We start from the raw sequence: 15066 nt of genomic DNA, 5'->3' as shown, positions 1-15066 counted from the left end.
GAAGTATTTTCTTTAGTTTAATTTTTTTTTTCATTTTTAAGTTAACATATGATGCATTATTTGTTTCAGGGGTACAGGTCTGTGATTCACCAGTCTTACACAATTCACAGCTCTCCCCATAGCACATAACCCATGTATGTACATAGCACATACCCAATGTCCATCCACACTGCCCACCCCCGCCCCTCCAGCAACCCTCAGTTGCTTGAGATTTTCTTGAGATTAAGAGTCACTTACGGTTTGCCTCCCTCTCTGGTTTCATCTTGTTTCATTTTCCCTCTCTTCCTCTGTGATCCTCCGTCTTCTCAAATTCTTCAAATCAGTGAGATCATATGGTAATTGTCTTTCTCAAATTGACTTATTTTGCTTAGCATAATAGCCTCTGATTCCATCCACGTTGTTGCAAATGGCAAAAGATTTTGGGTTTGTTGATAGCTGCATAATATTCCTGTGTGTGTGTGTGTGTGTGCGTGTGTGTGTGTGTGCGCGCCACCTCTTCTTTATCAATTCATCTGTGATGGACATCTAGGCTCTTTCTGTAGTTTGGTTAGGAAGACACAAAGAAATGGAAAAATGTTCCATGCTCATGGATTGGAAGAACAAATATTGGGAGAATGTCTATGCTACCTAGAGCAATCTACACATTTAATGCAATCCCTATCAAAATACCATCAACTTTTCTCAAAGAAATGGAACAAACACTTCTAAAATTTATATGGAACCAGAAAAGATCCCAAATAGCCAGAGGAATATTGAAAAAGAAAACCAAAGCTGGTGACATCACAATTCCAGACTTCAAGCTCTATTACAAAGCTGCAATCATCAAGACAGTATGGTACTGGCACAAAAACAGACACATAGATCAGTGGAACAGAATAGAGGGCCCAGAAATAGACCCTCAACTCTATGGTCACCTAACCTTTGACAAAGCAGGAAAGCATGTCCAATGGAAAAAAGACATTTTCTTCAACAAATGGTGCTGGGAAAATTGGACAGACACATGCAGGAGAATGAAACTGGACCACTTCCTTACACCATAGACAAAAATAGACTCCAAATGGATGAAGGACCTCAATGTGAGAAAGGAATCCATCAAAATCCTTGAGGAGAACACAGGCAGCAACCTCTTCAACCTCAGCCGCAGCAACTTCTTCCTAGAAACATTGACAAAGGCAAGGGAAGCAAGGGCAAAAATGAACTATTGATTTCATCAAGATCAAAAGCTTTTGCACAGCAAAGGAAACAGTCAACAAAACCAGAAGACAACCAACAGAATGGGAGAAGATATTAGCAAGTGACATATCAAACAAAGGGCTAGTAACAAAAATCTATAAAGAACTTATCAAACTCAACACCCAGAGAACAAACAATCTAATCAAGAAATGGGCAGAAGACAGGAACAGATATTTCTGCAAAGAAGACATCAAATGGCCAAGAGACACATGAAAAAGTACTCAACATCACTCGGCATCAGGGAAATACAAATCAAAACCACAGTGAGATACCACCTCACACCAGTCAGAATGACTAAAATTAACAAGTAAGGAAACAACAGGTGTTGACAAGGATGCAGAAGAAGGGAAACCCTCCTACACTGTTGGTGGGAATGCAAGTTGGTGCAGCCACTCTGGAAAACAGTATGGAGATTCCTCAAAAAGTTGAAAATAGAGCTACTCTATACCACCCAGCAATTGCACTACTGGGTATTTTATAGTTTATAGCAGCTGAAGTACTAATCAGTGTTTACACTTCATTAGCTATCTGATTTCCAGGATAATCAAATGGGAAGTTAAGTCAGATATGCTCGTTTCCAGTTTAGTTAAAAAGACTGAGACCAAGAAAGGTCCAGTAAAACACTTGAAGGCATTCAGCCAATAAGGGACGTGAATGAAGGTCCTTTTACTCTAAGGCCAGGATTCTATCCTCCACTTACATATTCACTAAACAGAACTTCTCAAACCACATTCCTAGCTCTCTTTCTTTGGAGTGATTTGTTTTGCAGGGGCTTTGTTTTGTTTCTTTAAAGATACTAAAATACAAAGCATTTTGTTTATTTTGTGGTTTTCCTCCCAATTTGTCACAGTATTTCATTTTTTCCCCAGCTCTATTGATATATTCTTTATGTTTTTATTTATTTAAGTAATTTCTGCACCTGACATGGGGCTTGAAGTTATTACCGGCAGTACTATTGTTTTATAAAACATTTTATTTATTTATTTATTTATATCAAGATCAAAAGTCACACGCTCTTCTGACTCTGCCAGCCAGGTGCCCCACCAGCTTTATTTGATAGTAACATTGTCTAAGTTTAGGATGTACAATGTAATGGTGTGATATATGTAGGTACTATGAAATGATTGCCACAATAAGTTTGGTTAACAATCTAAGATGTGATTTTAAATAACACATTTGGTGTTATGAAATGACCCGCTTTTTGGTCCACGGTACTCTTCCACGTTTCTTCAGTCAGAGTAAGATTCTCTAAACCAGGGGATGGGCAGTCACCAAGGGGCAGCTAGCGGTTCTATAACTGACCAGGGAGGCCTGCCTTTCCTGGTGGAGTTATCAGAAGTGTTCAAATGTGCAAAAGAGAGCTGATAATGCTGCAAATGCAGAGCCAAGAACACACACAATGCTCGCATCACGACAGGAAAGACTTACGGCAGAGCAGTATGAACATGGACATATCCACCAAGAACCATGCATTCCTTTTTTTTCTTTTCCTTCTTCTGTGTCAATTTATTTTCTGTAAAATATCCTTCCTTTTATAAAATGAGGGGCACCTGGGTGGCTCAGTTGGGAAAGTGTCCGACTTTTGATTTTTGCCCAGGTCATGATCTCGCAGTTCTGAGACGGACGGAGCCTCAAGTCGGGCTCACATGCTGGGCATGGAGCCTGCTTAAGATCCTCTCCCTCTGCCCTCCCCGAAAAATAAATATAAATAAATAAATAAATAAAATGTTTTATAAAACAATAGTACTGCCAGTGGTAACTTATTTTTAATATTCACATTTTTCTTTTGAACTTTAAAAGCTATAAAAATATGAAGAATATAATAAATCTTTACAAGTTTATTACCTGCCCATTGCCCCAAATTAACAAATGCCATGATTATGGTCATTTTTGTCTGATATATTTTTCTAAAAAAAAATAAAAAGGGCGCCTGGGTGGCTCAGTGGGTTAAAGCCTCTGCCTTCGGCTCAGGTCATGATCCCAGGGTTCTGGGATCGAGCCCACATCAGGCTCTCTGCTCAGCAGGGAGCCTGCTTCTTCCTCTCTCTCTGCCTGCTCTCTGCCTACTTGTGATCTCTGCCTGTCAAATAAATAAATAAAATCTTTAAAAAAAAAAAACACCACAAAATTATACAAAATCAAAGTCCCCTTTGAGACTCTGCCCATCTAATTCCTCCGTCTTGCTAGGGACACCCATATGTCATGTGTGTGTCTATCTATATATCTGTCTGTCTATGTCTCTCTAAATAAGAAAAAGCATAAAACTAAGAGACTTTTCTATACCTGTGTATGCTTATAAACCAGCATGTAGAACTGGTTTCAACAATACTTCTCCTAAAGAAAGAAATGCATATTCTCCGTAGTTAGCTCCTTCCTTCCTTCCTTTTGGAAAGATTTTATTTATATATTTGAGAATTTGAGAGAGAGAGAAAGAGGGCACTAGTCGGGGATGGGGGGAGCAGTGAGCAGGAATCCCGATGCGGGGCTCCATCCCAGGACCCTGGGATCATGACCTGAGCCAAAGGCAGACGCTCAGCTGCCTGAGCAATCCAAGTGCCCCTCTGTAGTTTCTTTGAACACAGTGAGGCTGCAGGCAGGGTGGTGGTGTGAAAAACTCGCTGACCTAGAAGAATCAGAAGACCCAGGCACCACAGCCACTGCTTACTCCCTGTGGGACCGGAAGCTGGTCAGGCCTCTTTTTATGCAGAATGAGAAACCTAGATGAAAGGACCTCCAAGAGCTCTTCTACCTCTGAAATCCGATAAACCTCAGGTTTCATTTCCTCATCTGTCAAATGGAGATAATGTCTGCTCTGGCTAGCTATTGTCAAGAGTGAAGGTCATGGGGTGCCTGGGTGACTCAGCGGGTTATGCCTCTGCCTTCCACTCAGGTCAAGGTCTCAGGGTCCTGGGATCAAGACCCACGTTGGGCTCTCCACTCAGCAGGGAGCCTGCTTCCCCCTCTCTCTGTCTGTCTCTCTGCCTACTTGTGCTTTCTCTCTCTGTCAAATTTAAAAAAAAAGAAAGAGAGTGAACGTGATGGGCAGGCTTGCGGTAAAGCATGACGATGTCGCAGGTAGAATCAAATAATGTTTTAAAAAAAAGAATCAAATACTATTTAATAATAACATATAAATATAAAATGAACATTATTTAATAATATATTATTCATATTCATATACTACATATTATTACGATTATAATATCACATGACTGATATACAATAAATGTTGTAAAATAATATCATCTACAATTTATTATTATTACTTCTCACAAATTAAGCTATTGTTAAGCTCCTGGAAATGCTTTTAAAGAAACTGTTGTTATATATATGGCGTGTTCAGATATTCATGTTGCTGGCCAGTCACCATAAAATCATTTAATTTCTGTCTTGCCCTGCTGCTCCATTTGCCTCAATTATGCTCTCCTAGCTCCTGCCACCTTGTGTCCTAATTGTCTATGCAATTGTTCATCTCATGTCCTCGCTGCCCCGTGATTATTTTGAAGGCAGGAATTATTGTTCTATTTCATGTCACAGCACCCGGCATGAGGTTAGGTGTGGAACCAATAAACACTCCTATACATGTACACATCCATTGCATGTATGTGTGTGTGTATGTGTGTGTGGACTTAGCAGTCATGTGTCACACTCTCCGTTTGGCTTCCTGGCTAGATGTTCCATGTGTATGTTGCTACAGGCTCTGAAGAGGAAGTTCTGCAGAGAACATGGATGAGATTCAGTCTTTGAACACTGTCCAAATTATGTAAATACCACCAACCACATCAAGTATAAAATTCTAAAATATTCAACAAATAGACTGGTTGCCATATTTTTCCCTTTAATGAAATTTGAAGAAAATGCAGTTTTATTGTATGATCTGAGATGTGTCTAATCTCACAACTCTGAGATAAAACACGGGCTCTGAGAATGATACCTATGTTCTCCTAACTTTATTGTCAGTAGTTTGTATCACCGAAGTTTTTCTGGTAAATGCATAAGCATGGTTATAAAAATTTAAACCAACCTTAAATCAAAATAAAATTCTAGAATAATTGTTTAGAATTAAGATTCTCAGTTGGTATAACTGGTCTTTTCCCAGAGTTCCCTAACTATTAACCCGGACATTTTAACCAATGTTACTTAAGCCAAATTATAGGCGTCCATATGAAGAGGCAGTGTGGGGTAGTTGTCGGGGGCGTAGCACTGTTTTGGTCATAAGTAGACCAACTTATTAAACAGACTTTCCCACCAAGAGCTGTACATCTCCTTATGGTCCGGTTACCCTGTAGACCTTACTTTTCTCATCTGTGAAATGGGAGGGTCAGATGAGACATTTTTAAGGCTCCTTTATGCCACATGATTTGAGGATGGTGGATGTCTTCTTAAAGCTGTTATTTATGGCACATGGAAAAGTTAAAATCATCCGGCCATGGTATCATGATAGATTTCAGCCCTGGGACGTCTGAATTTCTAGCCTCTGCCCCTCCTCCAGTTCTGGATGACTTCAGAGAGAGGCATTTAACCCGCACTCAACAGACCTGTCTGTAAAATGACACGGTGAAACCAGAACTTTAAGAGTTAGGAGGACATCAGGAGAGCTTCTTAAAACACAGATGCTGGGCTCACTCTTAGTTGCTATACCAAGAGGGCTGGGTTGGAGCCTGAGAATCTGCATTTCTAACAAGTCCAGGGGACAATGATGCTATACGTTGAGAACCACTAAACTAGAATGTGTTAAACCTACCTTGTAACTCTAAGAATCCATGGTGAGTTACAGACAACTTACTAACAACTGTGTTTTCATAAGCCACTTCTATCTACCAAGCAACCAGTACACCAAGAAGGGCCTTCTTTTTTCATAAGGGTTTCAGACACTGCAAAAAGAACTTCAGGGGCACATGCAGCTACCCTTATACCTACCTTCCTTTAAGAGACTCAATCCTTGGGGCACCTGGGTGGCTCTGTGGGTTAAGCATTCGTTCAACTCTTGATTTTGGGTCACGTCATGACCTCAGGGTTCAGGAATGGAGCCTCACCTTGGGCTCTGCACTAAGCAGGGAGCTGTGACAGTTTCCCTCTCTCCTTCTTTTGCCCCCCCCACCCGTTTGTGCTCTCTTGCTCTCTCTCTCTCTCAAATAAATAAATCTTTAAAAAGAGAGAGAGAATGGTTTCGAGAAGTGCGTTCAACATTTGACCTCCTGGAATCAAAACCCTCAAGGTTCACAAAATCTCAGGTAATCTCATTAGTTCGTTGATTAGCTTAGCGTCATGTTATGTGGTTTGCAGAACAGGAAGAAAGCACAGCTCCATTTACACCAGGTCACCAATGTGGAGAATAAAAGAATCAGACTCCAGAATGCCAAAAATTCTTCAGTCAAGCAACAGTGTGAGAAAGTCCACCTTTCGAAATCACCCTAGGCTAAAAAAAAATATATATATATATATATTTTTTTTTATATATATATATATATATTTTTTTTTCGACAAATCATCCTTGTCATTAAACTTCAAATGGCAGCCCTGCAATCACCAGGGGGTTTTTAAAACACTGATGTTGGGGTCAGATCTCCAGAGATTCTGATTCACCCCAGGCATTGGGATTTTTAATGGTTCCCCAGGAGAACTTTTGAGAAGCCAAGCCTGAGGCTTGCCAGTCTATAAGGGAATAGAATTGATCTGTTCATCATTACTTTGAGCCCCACAAGCCATTTTTGTCACCACAAGCGGCATGACCATTTGTCTTAAATTATACTTAAGAATAAACACTGTGCTTTTTATAAGCCCACAAAGGGTCACAAACCCTTTGTGTGATTGCAATGGGCAATCAATCAATTTCTCTTAGCTATAAACACCGAAGCATATTTTACATGGCTCGATAAATATTTTTTGTGGCAAGACTTTCCCCACAGTGCCCACACAGTCTCTGCTGCAGAGAGCCAGAGGACAATGGCCGGGGGTGGCTTCTGCCATCTAAATTATAAGCACCTTGAAGACATCATCCACCATCCTAAAATCTTTCAGATTCCTGAGTGTCTATCTGGCTCAGTGCCGGGCAAATTAGAAGCACTGAACAAATTTTGCTCAGGGTTTCACTGTGAAGTACAGCGTATATGTTTCCTGTGTGTGTGCTGGGAACGTACGCGGTCTAACTCTGTTAAATGCCTTAGCTCAAATGAGAATATTAAGATTGGAACCTTATAAGTATACCGTGTAAATGTCTGTTTGAGAAAGCATCCGTTTCCCAAAGTGGATGGAGGTTTCTGGTGCCTTAAGACCCACACATTTCTGACTACAGACAACAAAACACAGGTGCCACCCAAGGCAGAGAATATTATATATAGGTTACTTCTGGCTTTTGTCTCTATGTTACACAGCTGTGGCCATATGAAAGCTACTAAAAAGAGTGGATAAAAGGCAAAAAACAGCAAGAGTCAAATGTGGCCATTTGCACGTGCCATTCTGGGTATTTTCTCAGATCACCACAACCTAAGCCTGTGGTTAAGATCCATGGACACTGAGAATTGCGTTGGCGGAGGCAAGAAAGAATGGTTAGAAGTCGATGGCTGACTTTACTTTCCCTCAAAACTGCTCTCCAGCGCTTTCCTCTTCTACCCCATGCATTGCTAATTAGGAACGGCCCACGCGGGACATGTACGCAGTCCTCTGTGGTAAAATTGATTACCCTATTCCTATGGAAAATAAGGAAGTCATTTCGCTCAAAAGATCAAATTCCACAAAACCATACGTGGCAGCTGTTAGTGTATGCATGTGGGGGGAGGGGAGTGTGTGAAAATCGTGTGTCAGTTTTCTGATATCTTGGCAAAGGCGTGCCAAAAAAAAGAAGAAAAACATGATTCCAACACATATAAGGCAGAAACCAATGGCAATGCCACGTGATGGATTTTTTTTTAAGGCTAAAAGTTTCCCACGAGGTAAGACACATCACACATGCCATTTTACATCCCATTTTATGCGTGCGGATTTGCTTTAACACACTTGCAAGAAGAAAACCAGTCGTCCTCTCCCCAACGTGTCCAAGCTGCTTTTAATTGCATCAGATAAAGAAACGAGGTGAGTCATGCTTGGTTGTGTTTGAGCCTGCTCACGGATCCTCACACTCAGGTCCAAATACGTCCCCTGACCCGCGCAGCAGATGTTTATACACTAGCTGGCTTGCTTGCTTGCTTGCTTGGGGACGACTAAAACAGCTTTGTTTTGAAATATAACTTTACTCAAAGATCCTTCGCAGCTGCAGAAGCGCGTATCAAGGCTTCTTCAGAGGTGCCGGGTAGCAACCTTCAAACCCTTCTTGGCAAAACATCCCGAGCTTCTGAATTCTAACACAGCACTCCCCTCCGGGTTCGTGAACCTGACTCTGCCCTCAACAGACACAAGACACTTGAAATGGCTTCAGGTTCCCTTTCCAGGGACAAATTCCAGCCATCAACACACAAGACCTCAGCCTTCAGAAACCCCCAACCCTCGTAAGGTTTCAGGATTCGGGAAAATGCCCCCTTCCATGCCCCCGGGTCTGGTGATAACGCAGTCCGTCTCTGGGCAGCCCCGCAACTTTCCTTTCTCAAAGAGTTTAGTAACCAGCGTAAAAAGAGCATCTAGACTTGCTGACAGGGGGATCGCAGATTTCACTGGGGTCATGGGGAGCTGTCTGAGGTCACATGCTACCCTGCCATTGTGAGTCATTTCTTACAATTTTTTTTTTAAACAGGAGGGGGTGGGGATACAGACAAATCGCATACTCATGCACGGATGCTTAGCGCCAAGAACATGGTCAGGAGAGCCGCCCGGACTAGGGCATAGGAAGCAAACCCTCGGTTCTCGGTTTCCTTCCTGTGCTGGGGAAAGGTGGGATGGAGTCATGCAACCTTACCTTTCCGAGAAAGACCAAGGCGCCTGGCACGGAGCGCTCACCTGAGGCCAGCGTTGCCGGGAGTCATTTTGGGTGTTGCGTGTGTGCCTCCCTAGAAAATTCCAATGACATTCTACCAGCTTTCTGCTTGCCAGTCATGACAAGCGTCCACTTACACTCTCAGGAGTCAGGGAAGGGGCAGAGGAGGGGGATCGTGGGTGAGGGAGCGAGCGAAAGAGAAAGAGCGGCCCCAGGGCACCGCATACCCGGCTGGAAGGGGAGTCACATGCCGCCAGGAGCCATTCCTGCTGCATTACACACGCCGAGTTAAATGGCAAACAATATCAGTCCGTGTTTATGCCACATGTTCTCAGCCTCTTCACATATCAGCACCCCCGCCCGCGCTGCACAGACGGGCCTCCTGAGTGCCTCTGAGGGAGGGGGTCTCGTGCTTATGACACCCCCACTTTTAATAAAACCCCAAAGCCTCCTGTCCCGGTTTACTTTCCTAGTTTTCATTGCTGCTGCTGGTGGTGGTGGTGGGAGTGATGGTGGCTTGTTTGCTTACTTGCTTGATTTTTTGTTTGTTTGTTTTGTTTTTCTCCTTTGGGTTTTCATGGGTAACACTGGGGTCCCGCAGGTGGCCAAAAAGACATCTAGCCATGGAGCCGCATCAGACAGCAGGGCACGCTGACCCCCCGCCAGCGAACCTCCTGAACAGCTTGCCCCTTCTTGGTTTTATGTTTATGGAGCAGGAGATGGAGTGAGGTGACCCAGCAGCTCCCCCGCCCAGTGGTAACGCTGAGCTTTTCAACAGGAAAAACGGATGGTCTCCTGCTCTAAGCGGCGGCTCTTCAGCATGGTGAGTCCCCCCAACTCACCCCACCCCCCGAAGTGCTGGAGGGGTTTTGTTTGTCAAAACTGGGGGATGCTGCCAAAATCCTGCAACGTTCAAGAAAGACCCTGCAACCCAGGTTTACGAAGCCCCAGACATCAACAGAACCTCCACTGAGAAACGGCTACAATGCTCAAGCCCTTCCAGAAAACATGACCCAAAACGAAGAAGAAGAAGAAAGCCAAGACCCCCTCTCTGGGAGGAGCTGGTGGAGCCGCAGGGTCCAGGGATGGGCTTTGCCTGGATTGTGGTTTAATCACTTAGGAAACTGCTCACTCTTCTCTCCAGGAGCCCTTGTTCTTCTGTCATTTTTTCCCTCCTCTGTTTCCAAATCTCACCCTGTAATATTTAAATCATCAAACCAAACTACCCCTTTGGTAAGGCTCTAAATCCAAACCAGCTGTCCACAGGGACCTTGCTGCCATAATGTGTAAAGCGGCCCTCAGACCAGAAGGTCCTGCCGGGATGGGTTGGTACTCATCCGTGATGCCCAGTATCTAGTATAATCTCCTCTCAAAATTATTCAGGAGGCTATGCTTTTTACAAAGTAAAATTTTCCCCAAAGACCTTGTACAGGACCAGGGATTAAAGCCCACTGGGTTCTCCTATGTTATGTCCACCCCTAAAGGCAGGGGGGCAGGAGGCAGGTTAGGTCACTGGCATGAGGGAAGCTTCTCTCTGCTGGGACTCAGGTTGTGACCTTCCTGCAGCCCACTGAAAAGTCAAAGTGAAAGCCAATCCACAAAGTGCATTTCCAGCTGCCCACCAGGGACGTGAGCACTGCCCACCTGCCCGGTGAGCTCCGGCGAAAGCCTGGGGGCTCTTTCTTCCTAATTTAGTCATAGCCCACAGGCTGCCCCAGGCTAGCCTGGCTTTCTGCCCCCGACTCAGTCACAGACACCCCAAGGCGCCAGTCCCAGATCCTGACCTACAGGGAGCCAGCCAACCTGGCTGCAACTGCATTTCTGCTCAGGCCGTGGGTCCCGCCCATGATCTACCAGGTTTCCCCAAGGCACAAGGTTCAGCTTGAATCATCGACTGCGTATTTTGTCCTTCTTTAGTTTCTGTCTTATTTCACGATGCTCAGGATTTTCTTAGGATAAGAGTTTACTGAAAAGTGCTTCACCAGGAGCGTCTGGGTCAGTTAAGCACTGGACTCTTCATTTCAGCTCAGGTCATGATCTCAGGGTCATGAGATTGAGCCCCGCCTCAGGCTCCACACTGAGTATAGAGCCTGCTTAAGATTCTCTCTCTCTTTCTCCCCCTCTCACTCTGCCCCTTCCCCTCAACCCACTTTCTCTCGAAAAAAGAAAAGAAACAAAAAAAGCGCTCCACCACACGCATCTCCCCAAATGTGTAGGAGAAGAAAAGTCAGTATTTAGAATGAGCCCTTCTAATTGTGTGACCTGAGCTCGTATCCAGAGATTAGGACACAAAGCGTTGGCACAAGCTGATCATCACAAACTGCAATGTAGTAAGCACATGCTGAGCACTTACTGTATACCAACACTGCCAGGCAAGGAAGGAAGGAGGAACACAAGGTAATACTGAGTGTAGATGTACAAGGCATTATGTTACCCACTTCACATACTTGATCATCACAAGTCTTAAAAATTTAAGATCATGGGGCACCTGGGTGGCTCAGTGGGTTAAAGCCTCTGCCTTCGGCTCAGGTCATGATCCCAGGGTCCTGGGATCAAGCCCCACATCAGGCTCTCTGCTTGGTGGGGAGCCTCTTCCCTTCCTCTCTCTTTACCTGCCTCTCTGCCTACTTGTGATCTGTCTGTCAAATAAATAAATAAATAATCTTTTTAAAAAAATTTAAGATCACTATGCCCACTTTATAGATGAGAACACAGAGGCTCCAAAATGACAGGGTAACTAAAGTCCCAAAGTCAATCTATGCTCTTTTGGTCAATCATATTGACCATTTGATCCCAAAGGCCTGTCCTTCCACTAAAACATGCCCCAAGGTACAAGGTGAGTCATAATTGTATCTAACAGAATAAAACAAGATGAATGAGGCAGGTAAGATGTGTTCCAAGTCAAATGAGAACAGAACTGACTGCATAATAAGTGTGGCCCAATGCAAAATGAAAATGCAGGGTCCTTGTTCCAAAATTCTTAAGAATTTCGAGCATTAAATCAAGTGCAGAACCCTTCCAATGGGAGCTCCGTCATCCGTCCACACTGCCCCCAGCAGTTCCCAGAGCACTGCAGCCCAGAACCCTCTGCAGGACAGCCAAGCCTCTCCCTGTTTCCTTTGGCCATTCTTTCTCCTGCTGCAGAGCTGGCATTAATGTGAGGCATGAGAAAGGTCCGGGGGGCACTGCTTGGGTTGGGAGAAGCAGGAGGCAAATCTGGCCCAAACAAATCCTACTAGTCATTATGATACTGAGTTTCTTCAGGTAAACCGTGGAAAGAGGTCATTGGCCTCCGCTCCTGGGGAGATGCCCCAGAGCAGTGGTGTAGTGATCCTCAGTGGAAGGAGGGGCGAGGTCATGCAGGAGAACAAGAGACACAAGAGGCAGGGACACGGCACTAGCTCATGTGTGAGGAGTGGAGGCCGAGAAAGGCTGAGAACCAGGGAGAAGAAGGAACACTCAGCTGGAGTGGGAAACACGGGGTCGGTGCCTGGTGTCCTCACCGGCTCACTGGGTGACCTCCAGTCAGCCGAGTCCTGGGGGCCCAGGACACTCCAGTGCCAAATACGCAGGAACTTACAGACCTCCTGTGTGGCCATTAAAAGCAGTGTTTATCCACTTACTCTTTAACGTTAAATAAAAAACCAGTGCACAAAATTGCATATTTATTATGCTTACAGACATGTAAATGGCAAAAATAACCCTTAGGTAGAAAAAACAACAACAACAACAACACCGAATACAGAACACATCAAAATGTCAACAAGGGGTAGTCCGGGGAAACTTGGGTAACTTGTTTCTCCGTTCTCTTTTTGTGAATGGTCCAATTTTTATTTAATAAAATGTTTATTTTTCAGAAGTAATTTTTTAGGGAAAATAAATTCAGTTGGGCTAATGGTGCCCATCTAGCTTATAAGGACCTTCAAATGACACCTTCATATTATAGAGTGTAACCCAGCCCCTTACCATAGCAGACACGTCTCTCCTGGAGAACCATATGCCAAAAGCAAGGGCAAGGGACACGGGAAAATGAGGCATCTGTGCAAGGCATGGCCATGTTCATCCTTTCCCGAAGGCCAAAGCACATAACTTGGGTGGGTTTTCACACCTGCTCGCCAAGAAGGCAGAACATGCGACATGTTGTCCAGGGGTAAACAAAGGTTCATTTTATGACCTCTGACTTCTCACCAGAGAGACTGAAGTCATTAACATGAAGACAGCTTCTTGGCACATGCCACAGCTCCAAGTCAACAGCCTCTATCCTTTCTCCTGGCCTGTCCCCCAAACCGCTGCTGGTCTGGGGGCAGGGAGAACCTAAATGCCATCAGGCAGGACAGAGAGGGAAAGGCAGGGTCACGGAACAATCCTGAAAGTGGCCTCGGGTCTTTGATCTCTGACTTAATATTTCAATCTCCTTGGCTCAGTTTCCTATAATTCTTAGGGCAGTGCTAAGTAACTGTGTTTTCTTTTGGGTGTGCACGTTCAAAGAGAGTGCTAATTAGTGACTAATCAGGCTCGCCCAGGCTGACAGACCGCGTAGCTGGGCCTACTATAGTTTCAGCCCTCTGCCTTAGGTTGTGGATCCCCCTAGAATCTACCCACAGTGGACAGGCAGAGCTGGTCCCTGCGGTGGCCACTCCCTACCCCCACCCTCCAGGCAACTCTGGTCAAATAATCTCTCAAGACCACTTGCTCTTCATAACCAGGGCTGAGTTATACCATCTTCAGCAACAGGGGGAAAAGAAAAGAGGAGGTCTTGGGCCCCTGGGATGGATGGAAGGCAGCAGTAACGCCTTGATAGAGCCGGGCAGAAGTTTCAGTCTCTTGTCACAGGAAGATGCAAGGAGAGAACAAAGACAGGACTCGTTCCCAGAATGGAAAAGCTCGGCCCTGGAATGGCTACTTCCTGCACAGACAAAGGCCAGCCACAACCCATTAGCAGAGGAAACCAGTCAAGAGATGTGAGTCACACGATGTGGGAATGGGCCCTTCCTAGAAAAGGAAGCCAGTTCTTTGTTGATCAGGGTTTTTTAATTCCCTTCTGGGTAACTGTTGTTCCTTATTAGGTTCTCCAGGGGCCCCCAAAACAGAAGCCGGAAGCATTTTTAAGTTTTCCAGGGTTGCTTTTTTTTTTTTTCTTTTTAAGATTTTATTTGACAGAGAGAGAGACCGATAGAGGGACACAAGCAGGGGGGAGCAGCAGACAAGGGAGAAGCAGGCTCCCCGCTGAGCAGGAAGCCTGATGTGGGGACTCAAACCCAGGACCCTGGGATCATGACCTGAGCCAAAGGCAGACACTTAATGACTGAGCCACCCAGGCACCCCTCCAGGGTTGCTCTTTAAAAGACTGAATCTAGCTTCCAGACATAAATCCCATGCTGGGTTCTCAGGACCTTTGCACAATCTGTTCCCTCTGCCTAAGAGTTCCTTCCTCCAGATTTGCACTGTGCAATAGGGTAGCTATTAACCACATGTACTTTCTCAAATTTAAGTTATTAATATTAAGTACAATTTAAAACTCGGTCCCTCAATCATACTAGCCACATTTCAAGTGTTCAGTAACTACATGGGACTAGCTGGATCACACAGCATAAAACACCTTCAGCATTCAGAAAGTTCTACTGGACAGCATTGCTTGGATCTTCATGTAATTGGCTCCTTCTCAATCTCTGGTCCCTGTACTACTGTTATCCTCTCAGAGAGGCCACCACAGACCCAGGAACCTAAAGGACATATGGTGACTCTCTCTCCCCTTATCCTACCTTTATCTCTATCTGAAATTACCTTATTTGTTTCATACTTGATTGCCTATCCCAGCCTTGGAATACAATCTCCATGAGAGCAAAGAGCTTGTCTGCCCTTTTTATTGCTGCATGTCTAACACCAGAACAGTATCTGGCACAAACAGAAACTCATGTCAATATTGT

The 15066-nt window shown here is 44.5% G+C and overlaps 1 protein-coding gene across 1 annotated transcript in view; it reads right to left on the bottom strand.

The window, feature by feature from the left end:
• Positions 1–15066, bottom strand: part of RBM20 (RNA binding motif protein 20) — an 81098-nt gene that overhangs the window by 61448 nt on the left and 4584 nt on the right. Inside the window, exon 2 of the mRNA XM_044236845.1 lies at positions 9122–9244. Within this exon, the coding sequence (XP_044092780.1) occupies positions 9122–9244 (123 nt within the window). The remainder of the gene's footprint in view (positions 1–9121; positions 9245–15066) is intronic.

Source organism: Neovison vison, chromosome 2 (genome assembly GCF_020171115.1).
Source record: "Neovison vison isolate M4711 chromosome 2, ASM_NN_V1, whole genome shotgun sequence".
NCBI classification, from domain to species: Eukaryota; Metazoa; Chordata; class Mammalia; order Carnivora; family Mustelidae; genus Neogale; species Neogale vison.
Note: the sequence above shows the minus strand (reverse complement) of the source record. Positions and strands in the feature narration are given on the sequence as shown.